The sequence below is a fragment of the Myxocyprinus asiaticus genome, chromosome 9 (assembly GCF_019703515.2).
Source record: "Myxocyprinus asiaticus isolate MX2 ecotype Aquarium Trade chromosome 9, UBuf_Myxa_2, whole genome shotgun sequence".
NCBI classification, from domain to species: domain Eukaryota; kingdom Metazoa; phylum Chordata; class Actinopteri; order Cypriniformes; family Catostomidae; genus Myxocyprinus; species Myxocyprinus asiaticus.
In genome coordinates, this window is record NC_059352.1 from 26,949,165 (window position 1) to 26,967,698 (window position 18,534).

The 18,534-nt window shown below is 37.5% G+C and overlaps 1 protein-coding gene across 1 annotated transcript in view; it reads left to right on the forward strand.

Annotated features, from left to right (window-relative positions):
* LOC127446351 (zinc finger and BTB domain-containing protein 11-like) overlaps nucleotides 1-18,534 on the forward strand; it is a 42,080-nt gene that overhangs the window by 13,633 nt on the left and 9,913 nt on the right. The window contains exons 5-7 of the mRNA XM_051707222.1: nucleotides 8,716-9,012; nucleotides 9,444-9,834; nucleotides 17,477-17,594. Coding sequence (XP_051563182.1) covers nucleotides 8,716-9,012; nucleotides 9,444-9,834; nucleotides 17,477-17,594 — 806 coding nt within the window. The remainder of the gene's footprint in view (nucleotides 1-8,715; nucleotides 9,013-9,443; nucleotides 9,835-17,476; nucleotides 17,595-18,534) is intronic.

Sequence of the window (18,534 nt, forward strand, 5' to 3'; positions counted from 1 at the left end):
AGAGACTGAACGTGATCCACCGGCATCATGCTAACAGATGAGGTAGCATAATTAAAATTACACAGTTATGATTGTTTTTCTACAAACTTTGAGACTAACTAAAACTACTTATCAGCTAACATAAAGCTACATACTACCGAACTATACCAGACAGTTTACTGTTGCACTGTACTGTTATGTTGCACTATTGTATGTTTTGTATGTCATATGTTGTACTACGATCAAGAAACCAGCATATTTGCTTAAATTTATCCTGTATACCTGACTTTTAGTATAAAGAGAAGATCGTTGAAATTATTTGAAAGTTACGAAGCAAGGTAACTTGCAATTCATCAGCGTTAGTAGGCAAGATCAAGTTAGCTAAAATTACACAGATCAGTCCTTATGGCACTATATTTCACATGCTTTGCAGTTATGTAAGCTTACCTGTCCAATAAGAAGAATGCCAATTCAGGATCAGTTTTGATCCCCAAAACCGAACGAATGTCCCTCCAGGAATCAAATGCCCTGCCGATGTTCGCTCTAGTTTTCGCTCGACCACGTTTCCGCTTCGCCAGATGGGATTCAGTAGAAGGCTTTCGGGAGCGTGCATAAACGTCACATCCTATGGATTTTCCCGGCAAAACCGACCCGCTCCCTTCACATGAAAATCAGTCTACAGGCTTTAATAGGCAACCTAGTAAGGCCGGGAAGGGCTAATTTTTTAAGTTGTGTTACAAGCCGTTGTACACATTGGCAAAAAATTAATATTACATGGAAATTGTTACATACTGCACCTTTAAGGGATTAAGAGAGGGCAGTTTAACACACCTAGTTTTCTCCTCAAGAACGCATCTTAATGTGGCCATATAAACACATAAGCAACGTTCTAACAGGTTTTTGAGGAGTGCGCATGTGGAACAGGAACGCTGCTTTCTCGCAATAAGCCGCTTTCTGGTGTCCATGTAAACATAGTCATTGTCATGTTCATGAAAGAGTTTGAGAAGACTTTTGCTTTGTGACGTGGTGCATCTGTGTGCCTCAGCAGAAATTTAGATTCATCAGACCAGGCTAAGTTTTCCTAGTCTTCAACGGTCTAGTTTTGGTGAGCCTGTTCCCACTGCAGACAGAATTGGCTGACAGAATTGGAACCCGACGTGGTCTTCTGTTGTAACCCATCCGCTTCAATGTTCAACGTGTTGTGCATTCTGAGATACTGTTCTGCTCACAACAATTGTACAGAGTGCTTTCAGTCTGCTCAAACCAGTCTGGCCATTCTCCATCAACCTCTCTCATCAACAAGGCGTTTTCGTCTGCAGAACTGCCGCTCACTGGATGTTTTTTGTTTTTGGCACCATTCTGGTTTAAAAAGTGCATCTGGCATACAGTAATAACAGAAAATAGAAAGTACTGGGGAAAAAAGCATCAATTGCAAATGAACTGCAAATGAATAATAATTTTTGATTCTTATAAATAATGTCTTAAGAAAGAGAACATAGTTTTTAAGTACACGCCTTGTCCATTTAGTTAAGTTTTCTTTTCAGTAGGTATTGTTTAGAAACCAACTAAATTACAAGAGCAACAAATTACAGAATCGAATGGTGCATATCTGAACTGTTAACCTGGGCAGTCATTTTTAATTGTACATTATTTCAATTGTTTTATAAATATATAATATTATAATATTAATAAAACGAATTTATTAATTTAATAAAATTTATATTAGCAATGCACCTTTATACTGTAGTATTTTCTGCGACGATTATCATATCAGCAAAAACTCATACGCTGTGTCAAATCATTCACTCATTAAGTATTTCCTATATAGTGAATGGCAGTGAGTGCACTATATCAGCAAGGAGTGAGCAAAAAGAGTAAGTAAATTCGGACGCTGACATGTACACGAGTGTCGGAGAGAGCTCTGGAGCTGTCACAGAAATGACTTCATCACCTATGTACTTTTACATTATATGAACCTTACTTTGTAAAATTATAATAATAATAATGCTTGTTTTTCTTATTAAATGGTATATTAAAAGAATAAATCTTTATTCTGTTTATTTATACAGTTGTGCTCAAAAGTTTGCAAACACTGGAGGAATTGTGAAATTTTGGCATTGATTTTGAAAATATGACTGATCATGCAAAAAAACTGTCCCTTTTATTTAAGGGTAGTGATCATATGAAGCCATTTATTATCACATAGTTGTTTGGCTCCTTTTTAAATCATAATGATAACAGAAATCACCCAAATGGCCCTGATCAAAAGTTTACACACCCTTGAATGTTTGGCCTTGTTACAGACACACAAGGTGACACACACAGGTTTAAATAGCAATTAAAGTTTAATTTCCCACACCTGTGGCTTTTTAAATTGCAATTAGTGTCTGTATAAATAGTCAATGAGTTTGTTAGCGCTCACGTGGATGCACTGAGCAGGCTAGATACTGTGCCATGGGGAGCAGAAAAGAACTGTCAATAGACCTGCATAACAAGGTAATGGAACTTTATAAAGATGGAACAGGGTATAAAAAGATATCCAAAGCCATGAAAATGCCAGTCAGTACTGTTCAATCACTTATTAAGAAGTGGAAAATTCGGGGATCTCTTGATACCAAGCCAAGGTCAGGTAGACCAAGAAAGATTTCAGCCACAACTGCCAGAAGAATTGTTTGGGATACAAAGAAAAACCCACAGGTAACCTCAGGAGAAATACAGGCTGCTCTGGAAAAAGACGTTGTGGTTGTTTCAAGGAGCACAATACGACGATACTTGAACAAAAATAAGCTGCATGTTCGAATTGCCAGAAAGATGCCTTTATTGCGCCAATGCCACAAAAAAGCCCCGTTACAATATGCCCGAAAACACCTCGACACGCCTTCTGGCACACTGTAATTTGGAGTGACGAGACCAAAATAGAGCTTTATGGTCACAATCATAAGCGCTATGTTTGGAGAGGGGTCAACAAGGCCTATAGTGAAAAGAATATCATCCCCACTGTGAAGCATGGTGGTGGCTCACTGATGTTTTGGGGGTGTGTGAGCTCTAAAGGCACGGGGAATCTTGTGAAAACTGATGGCAAGATGAATGCAGCATGTTATCAGAAAAATACTGGCAGACAATTTGCATTCTTCTGCACGAAATCTGCACATGGGACGCTCTTGGACTTTTCAGTACGACAATGACCCTAAGCACAAGGCCAAGTTGACCCTCCAGTGGTTACAGCAGAAAAAGGTGAAGGTTCTGGAGTGGCCATCACAGTCTCCTCACCTTAATATCATCGAGCCACTCTGGGGAGATCGCAAACGTGCGGTTCATGCAAGATGACCAAAGACTTTGCATGACCTGGAGGCATTTTGCCAAGACGAATGGGCAGCTATACCACCTGCAAGAATTTGGGGCCTCATAGACAACTATTACAAAAGACTGCACGCTGTCATTGATACTAAAGGGGGCAATACACAGTATTAAGAACTAAGGGTATGCAGACTTTTGAACAGGGGTCATTTCATATTTTTCTTTGTTGCCATGTTTTGTTTTTAAGATTGTGCCATTCTGTTATAACCTACAGTTGAATATGAATCCCATAAGAAATAAAAGAAATGTGTTTTGCCTGCTTACTCATGTTTTCTTTAAAAATAGTACATATATTACCAATTCTCCAAGGGTATGCAAACTTTCGAGCACAACTGTGTGTGTGTGTGTATGTATGTATGTATGTGTGTATATATATATATATATATATATATTACACACACACACACACACTACCGTTCAAAAGTTTGGGGTCACTTGCCTGAAATTTTTCTTATGATCTTAAAAATCTTTTGATCTGAAGGTGTATGCTTAAATGTTTGAAATTAGTTTTGTAGACAAAAATATAATTGTGCCAACATATTAATATATTTAATTACAAAACTAAAATTTTATAAAAAAATAAATAAATAAAAAAAAAGTTTTTGAAATGGTTGACTTGGACCGAATAATTAAGAAAAGCAGCCACTAAGTGGGAACTCCTTCAATACTGTTTAAAAAGCATCCCAGGGTGATAACCTCAAGAAGTTGGTTGAGAAAATGCCAACTTTGAAGATGCTAAAATATAACATAGTTTTGATTTCTTTTGGATTTTTGTAGTCACAATATAATTCCCATATTTCCATTTCTATTATTCCATAGTTGTGATGACTGTACTATTATTCTAAAATGTGAAAAAAAATATATATATATATACAGTATTTTTATAATGATTTAATAAAAACTGCTAACAATATTTAACACATTTAACAAGCATAAATATTGTATTTTTTTATTTTTAAATTAGTTTTTAGTTTTAGTTTCTTTAAAATCCAATCCAAGCTAGGCAGCATTTCGTAGCGCCCTTGTCCAACCATAAAACAGGATTAAAATTCCTACAAAATGTGCTACGTGCTAACCGAATATTTGAATGATCCACAAAATTATAATTTCCACTGTGTGCAATCTCCTGAGTTACAATAATATCACCTCAATTAATGAATTAGTGAAGAAAGAATTCTTAAAATAAAAATAAAACTCTAATAACCTTATCTATATAATTTCATCTGTATAAATCATACATTTAAAAATGTATTTGTGTGATTTTGGCTCACTATATTTTATGTTATTTTAATCAAGTAAGGATTTGTCAAAAAAGTAAAACAATACAGTCAGCATGAAATAAAAAAATCCAGGAATGAAGGAAGCTGTAAACTGGTGTTGCTCGCTCGTTCTCTCTCTCTCCCGCACGCGCTGCCTCTCCCAGATTGGCAGTTCTCCCTGTGGTGGGCAATGAAGTGTACACTGAGTGGTACACTCAAAATCAGAGTACATTGTGGGCAAGACTGAGTAAATAAATGTAGTTAACGAGTTGTTCACTCAGAATTCTACATCAGGCTTCAAAAGCAGACATTCGACTGACAGTGCCCTGCTGTTTGTCACCGAATCGCTGAGACAGGCGAGAGCTGGCTCCAGATCAACCGTCTGCTGGACCTGTCTGCAACCTTTGACACAGTCAAACATCAGATCCTCCTGTCCACCCTCTCTACACTGGGCATCACAGGAACTATATTTAGATGGTGTGAAGTTCAAGTCCTACCTATCAGGTAGGTCTTTCAATGTAGCCTTGAGAGTTGGAGTGTCCAAGTCACATCAGCTACTTACTGTGGTACCTCAGGGCTCAGTGCTCGGCCCACTTCTCTTAGCCATATATACAGCATCACTGGGACCCATCATTCAAGCACACAGGTTTTCTTAACGCTGCTATGCAGATGGCATGCAGCTCTACTTGTCTTTCCAGATCTTGGCCTGATCGGCAGACATCTCGGTCTGAATGAAGGAACAGCACCTTCAACTCAGCCTAGCAAAGACCGAGCTCCTCATCTTTCCAGCCAACCCTGATATTGAGCACAACATAACCGTTCAGCTGGGTTCATCTACAATAACACCATCCAAAACGGTCAGAAATCTAGGCTTAACCTTTGACAACAAACTCAGTTTAATTGACCACATCTCAAAAACAGCCCGATCATGTAGCTTTGCACTCTACAACATCAGGAAGATAAGACCCTTCCTCTCTGATCATGCTACACAAATCCTTGTACAGTCTCTTGTAATATCTTGACTGATTACTTTAATGCTCTTTAAGCAGGCTTCCTGCATCTGCAGTTAGGCCTCTGCAAATGGTCCAGAATGCAGCAGCACGGCTGGTCTTCAACGAATCCAAGAGAGCCCATGTTTCACCGCTCCTTGTCTCTCTACGCTGGTTGACAGTTGCTGCACCCCAAGGCTCTGATGCTAACATACAGAACAGTCACTGGGTCTGCTCCAGCTTACCTAAAATCATTCCTGCAGAGCTACGTTCCCAACAGAAGGCTGCAGTCTGCAAATGAACGGCACCTTGTGGTACCAATACAAAGAGGCACCAAATTACTTTCCTGGATTTTCGGCTTCACTGTACTTTAATGGTGGAACAACTGTCCCAACTCCATCTGTGAAGCAGACGTCCTCTCTGTCTTCAAAAAAAGGCTAAAGACATAACTTTTGCGTGAGCACTTGACCATACACTCAAATGAATAATAATTAAAAAAAAAAATCTTGTTGCACTCTAATCCCTGTCTTGGCTTGTACTTTTCTGATGCAATTGAAACTTTGAGATGCAGCACTTTTGTGTTACTGTCTCCTTAAGATTAATTCCTTATGTTGTATCCTTCCTCATTTTGTAAGTCGCTTTGGATAAAAGCGTCTGCTAAATGATTAAATGTAAATGTAAATTTGTACACTACTACAAAATGTCTGACACTCGAAATAGTGCACTATATAGTGGATGGGGGGGACCTGTACACCTACATATTCATGCAATTATCTAATCAGCCAATCTTGTGGCAGCAGTGCAGTGTCTAAAATCATGCATATATGGGTCAGGAGCTTCAGTTAATGTTCACATTAACCATCAGAATAGGGGAAAATGTGATACCAGTGATTTCAAACATGGCATGATTGTTGGTGCCAGACAGGCTGGTTTGAGTATTTCAACTTCGGACAGAAATGGCTTGTTGTTGAGAGAGGTCAACAAAGAATGGCCAGACTGGTTCGAGCTGACAAAAAGGCTACAGTAACTGAGATAACCACTCTGTACGATTGTAGTAAGTAGAATAGCATCTCGGAATGCATAACACGTTGAACCTTGCAGCGGATGGGCTACAATAGCAGAAGGTAGGGCACTTAATTAGGACATAGTGTTCCTAATAAAGTGCTCAGTGAGTATCCTGTATTTTTAACTTGTTTTTCACTTGTCTGTACTTCTGCCACTCCAGCAAGACATAATGCACTTATATTCAAGATTATATTCAACATTCTCTGAAAATAAATGTGAAAATGTTCTGCAGTATAGGATCAGTTTCATATGATCTCCTGTTATGTCCAATGAGATCAAACAAGTATTTGACAACTAAAAATTTGTTGACAATTTATTTTTTTTATTGTTGACGTTGTCGATAATGGCGACTAATCGTTTCAGCCCAAAGTTACGGTCTGTTCAGCACACAAAGTGATCATATGCTTGCAAAATATTGTATGCTTACAGACGCACAAGTCGTATGGACTACTTTTATGACACTTATAAAGTTAAAGTTGTGATGTAGTGCCATTATATTGAATTCGACCCATGGGACATTTATTAAATCATTTTGTTTTGTGTTCAGCAGAAGAAAGTAAGTCATGGTCTGGAATGACATGAGTAAATGATGACAGAATGTTCTTTTTTTAAACCATTCATTTAAAAATGTTTGTTACCCTGTTCCAAATGGTGCCCTTCTAGATGTGACATGTCTATGAAATCCACAAAACCATTTTTATTGTTCAAAAGGGTGCTCAAGAGTGCTCATGTGGCAGTGATGCACCCTTTTGCAGAGCCTGCACTGCTGTGAAGTCCACGCCAGCGCACTACCCAACAGTCTGTGCAGCAGTACAGGAACAGTTTTTTCGCTCAGGCTATCCATCTCATGAACAGTTAAAATTGCCCCATTGAGTAATAATTAATGTACAGTACACAGCTTAGTCTATTTATATTTATCCAGCATACCATACCACTTCTGCCATTACATACCCTTGCTTCTGTATATAACCGATTTGTATGTTGTGTATATATATTGTCCTATTGTGTATTCTATATATACTTATTTTCTATTCAATTTTTATTTTTATTTTTTATTTTTATTTTATTTATTTTTATTATTGTCTCTGTCTTGTTGCTGTATTGTATTGTTTGTGCACTGGAAGCTCCTGTCACCAAGACAAATTCCTTGTATGTGGAAGCATACTTGGCAATAAAGCTAATTCTGATTCTGATTACATCATTAAAGTGTGGACTCAGGGGAGGACCACAAGGGCTGAGGGCACAATTTGGGATTGGGCCAGTTAAAGGAATAGTTAACCCAAAAATGAAAATTCTCTCATCATTTACTCACCCTAATACCATCGCAGACTTTCTTCTGCAGAACACAAATGAAGATTTTTTTAGAAGAATATCTCAGCTCTGTGGGTCCTCACAATGCAAGTGAATGGGTGCCAAAATGATGATGCTCTAAAAAGCACATAAAAGCAGCATAAAAATAATCCATAAGACTCCAGTGGTTAAATCCATATCTTCAGAAATGATATGATGGGTGTGGGTGAGAAACAGATCAATATTTAAGTCCATTTTTGCCAGAAGTTTTTCCCTCTGCCCAGTTAGTGGCGTATGCATGAAGAATGTGAGTCACCAAAAACACATGAAGAATGTGAAAGTTAAAGTGGAGATTGACTGAGCAGGGAGGAGAATTTATTGTAAAAATTAACTTAAATATTGATCTGTTTCTCACCCACACATATCAAAACACTTCTGAAGATTTGTGTTTAACCACTGGAGTCTTATGGATTACTTTTATGCAGACCTATGTGATTTTTGGAGCTTCAAAATTTTGGCACCCATTCACTTACATTGTATGGACCTACAGAGCTGAAATATTCTTCTAAAAATCTTCATTAGTGTTCTGCTGAAGAAAGAAAGTCATACACATCCTGGATGGCATAAGGGTGTTTAAATGATGAGAGAATTTTCATTTTTGGGTGAACTATTCCTTTAATGATGCAAGGCAATAAACCATTGATTATTAGGATACAAAAAAAATTCACAAATCCACTCAGCTGGATTGTTTTAATAGAATCTCTCTGTGTCCCCAGATACCTCAAAAGGTTGCCAGGAGAGGTCGAATGGTTCTGTCTGTGAAGAAGACTCCAGGTGAGTTTTCAGAGACAAACATGGACTCTTCTCCTGATGGAGAAGCAACTGGAGCAGAGGAGCCGGAGTCTGGTGCAACCAACCCAGAGTCTATTAAGGAGGGGACACTGCAGGGAGACGCAGGAGGAGCAGTGGAGGAAGAGCACACGTGTAATGAGTGTGGCATGGTGTTCCAGAGACGGTATGCCCTCATTATGCACGCTCTGAAACACGAGAAGGCTCGCAGCTTCAAGTGCAGTGTATGTATTCTTTTTCCGATTGAAAGTGAATGATTCCTGCCTTATACTTGCCTTAAACAACTGTATTTAAGCAGAAGTGTGTAATTTCTGAGCACCAATTGGAACTGCAAAAATAATTGCTGTTTTCAATCAGATTCTTCAAAATGCCCTCATACTTCATTGGTTGTACAATTACCGGTAGATAGTCTCACACCAAAGGTCAAAGATGTCCATCTAGTACATGTTTACATAGTAAAACAATTAAAAAATGGCATGGACAGATGCATTAATGCGTTTTGTTTTGACGGCCCCTTACAATTTTGGGTGAAATCAACCTACAAATGGCTTACTTCTAGGTTTGGATATGAGAGCGCATTTTAACATCGTCAAATTACACACATCAGCTATAAGTTATCAGCAACTTTTCACTGACTTTCCCTTTGCCTTCTCAGATTTGCAATAAGGAGTTCCAGTATGCAGCCTCGCTCCGTGCGCATTTGGCTCGGCACAAGCATCAGAATACACAAAGAGCCAGTATGACACGAGCCACAGAAGATTCTCCGGGATCAGAAGATCAGGCAAAGTACCGCACCAAGCGGGAGTTTGTGTGCGACATTTGTGGCAAGACACTGCCCAAGCTGTACTCCCTTCGCATTCATATGCTGAGCCACACAGGCGTAAGGCCGCACTCCTGCAAGGTTTGTGGGAAGAGCTTTGCCACCAAGCACAACCTGAAGATGCACCGGCTGCTGCACGACACCCTTAAGAGATTTCAGTGCACTGTCTGTGAAAAGTCTTTTGTCACCAAGAGAAGCCTGGAGGAGCATACAAGCATTCATACAGGTACACATCTTATTGCTTGTGTTAAACAAATATGCGTGCAAGTATCTAACTGAGCACTGGTATTAACTAATAAGTGTCAACTAGGGGCATAAAAATGCATGTACAGTGCATTCAGAAAGTATTCAGACTCCTTAATTTTTTTTCACATTTTGTTATGTTGCAGCCTTATGCTAAAATGCTTTAAACTATTTATTTTTTCACATCAGTCTACACGCCATACTAGAGCCCAACCGATATGGGATTTTTGAGACCGATACCGATTTTAGAGAGGGAAAATTCACCAATTACCGATATGGTGGCCAATATAGTTAATTTTTGAGCTGGAATGAAAACAGATTTTTTCTATATGGACTTTTCACCGATTTTGCACCGATATGACTATGCAAAGGTACTCAGAAGGCTGCTTTGCTTAAACAAATATTTTTATCAAAGTATATTTGACATTATTATTATACATTGTCAACAAATTCTAGAAATAAACACTGAATAAATAAAAATATAATATATAGCTTAATAAACATCAGTACTGTATGTTTAGTATCAGTCAATGGCTGACCATTAAAATAAAGAATAAATAAAAATACAGTAAATAGCTAAATAAACATCAGTACTATATGTTTAGTATAAGTCAATTGCTAACCATTAAAATAAAGAAATAAAAATAAAATAAATAGCTAAATAAACATCAGTACTGTTTAGTATCAGTCAAATGCTGACCATTAAAATAAATAAAAAATAAAATAAATAGCTAAATAAACATCAGTACTGTTTAGTATGTCAGTTGCTGACCATTAAAATAAAGAATAAATAAAAATAAAATAAATAGCTAAATAAACATCAGTACTGTTTAGTATCAGTCAAATGCTGACTATATTAATACTGCCGAGTCAAGAGAAAAACAGCGGCAGCGGTGTTACACCGTATTCTGCTATACAAGTTCAGGGGAAACTTTCAACGGTGGGAAACCAGACTTTTAAATATTACATTTTGTAAATTCAACGACTGGAATTGTTCGGTTGAAGGGGGTACCAAACTGTGAATCCTGAACAAAACAGTTTGATGAATACATGTTTACATATTAGCTTCCACTCTGCTGACAACAATGAAAGTAGCTACGTGATTAGCTAGTTAGCTATAAGCTCGTTGTCACGGAGAGTAAAAGACGGACGTTGTTTATTTTACTTTCCAGCATTTTACTTTCTCACCAACTAGGTAACAACATAGCATGAAATCAACACTCATCAGTCACAATCCACCACCGCACCATTGTCTGCTGAGCTGCAAAAAGATGCTCTGATGTTCACCTTTCAGTCTGCTACATTACTGACTGCACTGACAAACCATAGCTGGCTAACAGCAAACAGACATGGTTGTCAGGGACAAGGTTAATGTTATATTAGTAATATTGAAAAGGGAAAATTATGGGGTCATTGTTTATTAACTTTCCAGTATGTATTTCACAAACTAGTTAGCAACTTACCGACACACAGTTCAACTCTGCCCTGTCTGCAGAGCCACTGTCAGTTCAGCTCTGTAAACAATGGAGTCGAAGCGCTCTCTGCTGGACACTACGTAATGACACCAATTCTAAAGCATTGTTTTCTGCATTATATGTTCTGAAAAAAGTTTTCATACCGGCGCATATTGGTAAAGTATACGCCAATACCGATATATCGGTGAAAGGCTAATATCACCCGATAATAGCACTACTCCATACCCCATGATGACAAAGCAAAAAGCAGATTTTTGATAACTTTGCAAATTTATTAAAAAGAAAAAACTGAAATATCACACTGACATAAGTACCCTTTGCTATGACACTTGAAATTTAGCACCGGTGCATCCCATTTCTCTGGATCATCTTTGAGATGTTTCTACACTTTGACTGGAGTCCACCTGTGGCAGATTCAATTGATTGGACATGATTTGGAAAGGCACACACCTGACTATATAAGGTCTCACAGCTGAAATTGCATATCAGAGCAAAAACCAAGCCATGAGGTCAAAGGAACTGCCTGCAGAGCTCAGAGACAGGATTGTGCCGAGGCACAAATCTGAGGAAGGCTACAAAAAAAAATTAAGGCGGGTGCACACTGTATGATTTTGGCCACGATTCTGCCATCTGAGACAAATTTCGGGAATCCTAAAGGATTCTCTCGTCGCAGGGCAAAATCATCAATCTTACAACGTTCAGTGTGACGTTCACAGCCGGCCGATTAATAGCCTTTGCGATGATCTTCAGCCTCCTATGAAGTTTGGGCAGTGTCTGAAATTTAGCATCGTGGCCATATAGTGTGACTGTGATTACGACGGCCAGATGAGATATTCCGTTCCTCTCGCAAGAAACCTGCTCCGCGTTTGCACCACCATAGCAGTATTTGTGCCCAGTTAACACTCTACTCAAGCTCTTTCAATATTTTTTCTTCTTTACATTTTATATAAAAAGTTTTAATAAATAAATAAGCAGAAAATACTTGGAGAAAAGGGTTAACACATCAGTAATATGAAAGCATTATACTCTGAATTAAATAAATACAGAGCTTAGGCTATAAAATTAATATAAATGTTTGTATTTTCTAAACTTGTTTTTTCTTTACATTTATCATGCATTTTCTTTACAACATTATTTTAATTACTATTTTACTTTTAATAAATGTACTTTCAATGTCTGTAAACATCTTTAGTTAAGATTCACACCACTCTAAATTTATAAAAAAAAAAAAAAAATGAATAAAATAAAATAGAAAGATTTAACAATTTATACTGGTAAGTATTTATGGGACGTTTTATCCGTTGGATAAAATTATATAAATCTATGTCATGTTTGTGCATCATCCATAGGGAAATTGCAAGCATGATATATTATCAGCCTATATGAATTTTCGAAATTTTGCATGGCCTATAGGTTACTAATCTTAAAGAGGAGAAAGACGTACTATAACCCACCTTTTTGTTTTCTCCAATGTGAACGGAGAAGCTTGTAATTGTTTGTAATTGTCTTTTTATTTCCACAATGAATATTTGCTTTTGCTAGCTCATTATTCCTGTAGGCAGTGTTGGGGAGTAACGGAATACATGTAACGGGATTACGTATTTAAAATAACAAATATAAGTAAATGTATTCCACTACAGTTACAATTTAAATCATTGGTAATTAGAATACAGTTACATTCAAAATGTATTTTGATTACTGAAGAGATTACTTTGCATTTTATTGTCATTTGTTTCATTTAATATTTAGTCCTTTCAGATGGAAAACATTTATACATATAAATGATGCGATCCAAAGTGCATTTGAACAGCGGTGAAACACTTTCTTATGATGTGTTACATTCATACGAGCAGACAGAGAAGTAAGTTTGAAATAAGTTTGGAGCAGAAGAAATAGAAATAAACCTTGTGTAAATTGTCAGCTTTATGCTAAGCTAAAATGCTATTTCTAGCCATTTTACATGCACGTGACCAGGCACGATCATAGTTTTTATCAAGAAAATTCACATTGGATCATTTTCTTTTTTTCTAGTAAGACCTTTGATATTAGGGCAAAAATCATATTCTTGATAATCATTTTTGTATTGTTTTCCTGTAAAAATATCTAAAAATCCTTAAAACAAGATCAATTTGATTTACCTTGTTTTAGAAACAACACTGCATAAGATATTTAGGTTTTTCAGAGAATGTATTTTTAACATGTATATTTTGTCTTACTGTACTGGCAGAGTTTTTATAATCAAAACAAGTGACAAAATCTACCAGTGCTGAAGAAGTAATCCAAAGTATTTAGAATACGTTACTGACCTTGAGTAATCTAACGGAATATGTTACAAATGAAATTTTACAGCATGTATTCTGTAATCTGTAGTGGAATACATTTCAAAAGTAACCCTCCCAACCTTGCCTGAAGGCTATACCTTCCGCATTCGCGTTCATTCTCAACATCTGTAATTTTTTATATTTGTGATCAAGCTGTCTTATTATAATAGGCCTATTTGACAAAATCCATCTTTCTTGTAAAAATGCTCATGATGGAGTGGTATTGGAGCAACGGAAATGCTGATGTCCTGACTTTCAGAGAGAGAAAAAAATTGCTCCTCCGTGGTGGGCAAATTTCGCCGGTTCGCATCTAATCCTCAACTCTCCCGTAACGTGAGTCACGTTTACTGATCGGGACGATTGGGACCACAGTCAGCTACGATGTATATCGTGCAGTCTGACATAATGTTGCACAAACTACTTTTCCATCCAAGGATTTTTTGCTAAAAAGTTTTAGTGCATCAAAATTAAGCTGATGGAAACGCAAATTATCGCTAAAATTTCACAAGTGTCGACATAATATTTTTCCGTTTGACTCTAGTGCATAAACTCTATGTCAATACATCAAATGTCATGAAAAACTGGTTTGGAAACACTTTGTCGAGAAAATTGCCATTAACGCAAAAATGTAGTGTCACATGACAGAATTTACTCCAATCCTTAGCCTGTGTTAATCATGAAAACAAGGTATAGGATCCTTGAAAGTCAATTTATTGTACGTGATTATGGATTGATCTTAATGGCATAAAGATCCGATCACTGCAAACATTACGCTTCCAGGAGTACCAACACAAATATCTCGTATCATGTACATGGACAAGTGCATGGAGAACAAATTAATGGCCACTGTTTGTGATTAATGTAATCGCGGTAGCCATCCGTTTATTTATTAAAGTTGCTTTTTCACAACAATAAAAATAATAGACAGCAGTCATGTAATTAGCCCACAATAAAAAACAAAAACAAAAAAAACAAACAATTTCTGTGCACAGAGATGTTTTAAATTAAAAATAAATGCACAATACTAGGAGAAAAGCTTCAGTGTGCTTTTTTTTTGGAACACGAACATATAACACAATTCTATAAAAATGCTGGCAAAATTCCTTATTAAATTAAATAAATTACCAAATGAAAAATGCATTAAATTAAAAAATAAATTACCAAACAAAAAATCATATATATTTTTAGATGTATATATGCCTTTTCTTTACACAAACTTAAACTAGCCTTACCCTGTTCTGTAGATGAATAAAGTCGGCTGAATGACATTTTCTACACTTCAAGACTATAAACTATCAGAACTATTTGTCCAATGAGTTCATTTTCAGTAAACGAGCTTTTGAACATTTTAAAACGTTTAAATATTTTAAATCTAACCCTCTTTACCTCGGATCGCATTTGCTGAGCTTCTTCAGAAAATGTAAATTGCATTATGAAGTTAAAATTAATTTTAGATGACAATCAAGTTTAGTTGGTCATTAAAAGTTGCTGGACAAATATGCGGGACATAATGCAGTTGTGATGGCAATGCTTTAGATTAGATGATTGTTCAAAATAGCCTAATGAATATCAGGAATGTATCATATGAACCCTGATATTACACCACATCAGTATTTCTATAATAGCTGTACACACAGCATATACACATGGATGGATGGTCCTTATACTAAGACCGAAAGTTTCCCCCACTACTTGGTGCAGGTTTCCAGCTTGGACAGGGTCGGAACCGATGGCAACTTGCAATAGGCGCAACATTAGGACCAATATTACAGTCCTATCAGAAGGGCAACTGCTCCTCTTCTGATTGCATTTATTTGTGAATTAATATGACAGTAAGCTGGTTAATTTCAATGAATTGTCTCAATACTCTCCCCATTTTACCAAAACTTTGGAGGAAAAAGGAAAAAAATTAGGGACATCTGGCAGGTGAATTAGCGATAAACACATTTCTGAATGGAAACGGCTTCAGGGCAGATTTCTTTTGCGCTAAACCAAAACTTATGCGACAAAGTGTTTTTTTTAGGCATGACGTCATCACGCACCATTTTAATCTATAAAAGGCCATTTGAATGGAAACAGGCAGAAGACGGCAAATTTCGTGAATTTTTTTACGCATTTTCACTTTGTCGACAACAAAATGGCACGAAAAGTGGATGGAAACTAGGCTACAGTGTGCCATTGCGATATCAATGCGTTCATATCGTACAGTCTTGACAAGCAACAATCGTAAAGGACTTTCCAAAATCGTACAGTGTGCGCCCGCCTTTAGGGACAACTCTGTGAATGTGGCCCAGCCAGAGTGTGGACTTGAACCCAGTCGAACATCTCTGGAGAGACCTGAAAATGGCTGTCCACCAACAGTCCCCATCCAACCTGACAGAGCTTCATAGGATCTGCACAGAAGAATGGAAGAAAATCTAGGTGTGCAAAGCTTGGCGCATCATACTCAAAAAGACTTGAGGCTGTAATCACTGCCAAAGGTGCTTCAACCAAGTACTGAGTTAAGGGTCTGAATAATTATGTCAGTGTGATATTTCAGTTTTTTCTTTTTAATAAATTTGCAAAGTTATCAAAAATCAGTTTTTTGCTTTGTCATTATGGGGTATGGAGTGTAGATTGATGTGAAAATAAATAATTTAAAGCATTTTATCACAAGGCTGCAACATAAAACGTGAAAAAAAAAAAATGAAGGGGTCTGACTACTTTCTGAATGCACTGTATTATGCACTAATTTCTCATTGAAAATACAATTCTTGACCTATTTTCATTTGTAAAAATCCACGAATTCCGGATCCCCAATCTACTTTCAGCATTGATGCATACAGTTGATGCTCCATTTACATTTGTGTCTTAAGCATACTTTTTAAAACAATTTTGAATGGAACTAAACTAAATGAATCAGACAGAATTGTGACCAAATTTAAGATTTTGTGATGCATTGCATCATTTAGTAAAGTTGCAACTTGAAAAAAATTATTGTGAAATTAAATATTTACACTTGTAGAATTTTAAAGGGATAGTTTACCCAAAAATGAAAATTGTTATCATTTACTCAGCCATAACCCACTCCAAACTTGTATGGCTTTCTTTTTTCCCTGGAAAACAAAAGGAGATGTTTGGCAGAATGTTAGCCTCGGTCACCATTCACTTTCATTGCATCTTTTTTTCCATACAATGAAAGTGAATGGAGACAGAGGCTGTCAGTCTCTAACATTCTGTGTAATATCTCCTTTGTGTTCCATGGATGAAAGAAAGTCATAAGGGTTTGGAACGACATGAGGGTGATTAAAAAGACTTCAGAATTGGGCCTGGGTAGCTCAGTGGTAAAGACGCTGGCTACCACACCTGAAGTTCGCTAGTTCGAATCCCAGGGCGTGCTGAGTGACTCCAGCCAGGTCTCCTAAGCAACTAAATTGGCCCGGTTGCTAGGGAGGGTAGAGTCACACGGGGTAACCTCCTCGTGATTGCTATAATGTGGTTCGCTCTCGGTGGGGCGCGTGGTAAGTTGTGCGTGGATGGCGTTAAGCCTCCACACACGCTATATCTCCGCGGTAACGTGCTCAACAAGCCACGTGATAAGATGCGTGGGTTGACAGTCTCAGATGCGGAGGCAGCTCCGCCACCCGGATTGAGGCGAGTCACTACGCCACCTGGAGGACTTAGAGCACATTGGGAATTGGGCAATCCAAAAAAAAAAAAAAAGACTTCAGAATTTTCATATTTTGGGTGAATTATCCCTTTAACAATCTGTCATTTCACACTGTGGTTACATCTCTATAGTACACTCAATCAAACAGAATTCACCTAGTAACAACAATTTGTACAATAGGTGAATCAAAGTACTTATGCACAACCTGTGGAGCGTCCTTTCACCGTGCATCTGGACTGAGCAAACACCTCAAGAAACATCTACCCAAACCTGAAGTTCGCTCATTCCACTGTACTCAGTGAGTGCCTTATCCCTTGACACATAAAACATACACGTACCACAGGGCTTTTTGTAAACAAGGAATGGGGATTTCAATAATTTTGTACAGAGTACTCTAACATTTAAAAAACACAGGCTGACTCAGCCTAAGAAAAGTAAAAAATAACAAGTGTGTCATGTTACATCACCAGTAATGGTTCTAAATAAGCTATCTTTAACCTATGCTATTCTTTTGAAAAAAGTAAATGAACCATGCGCATTACAAAAAACATCAAGATTTAAAAACCAGAGATTATGAACAGTTCTGTGAAAAAAGTATTTGCCCCTTCCTGATTTCTTGTATTTTTCATACTAAATTGTTTTAGATCTTCAAATGAGATAAAACAAAGGCAACCTGAGTAAACACAAAATACAGTTCCCTTACGACTCAGTACACTTGACATTGCGTAGTTACGCATATGGGGAGTGCCTTCATACACGACCTGTTTGAAACTTCTCTACAATAACGGCAATATTCTAATATTGGCTATGGTGTTTGAGCCCCGCCTGTTTTGGTGTGAAACTGACTGCTATAAAAACAGGTGCACAGACACAATTTCCTCAGAATTTCTTCCTTCAAGACAGCGATCATCTCTTGTCTCGAAGCCCTCTACCTTTCACTGTCGATACACACTAGCCAGCGGACGGAATCTTCACAGCAGCGAGAAGACTCTCCGCTCCCCTGCAGTGCTCCGGCGAATATCTCTCCGCCTCGCCGCTTGATGCTTTGCTGGTGAACGGACCTCAGCATCCTGATTCTCCGCAGCGTGTCGGCAGGTGTAGAGTATCCTTTTAAAATACAGTTGTAATTTGTGAGATATAAATATACATTATATAAATATAAATATACATATATCTAAAAGAGCCACTTACGTGTTCGCGTCTTTTTCAAGATGTCGTTCCGTAAGTTTTCATTGTGC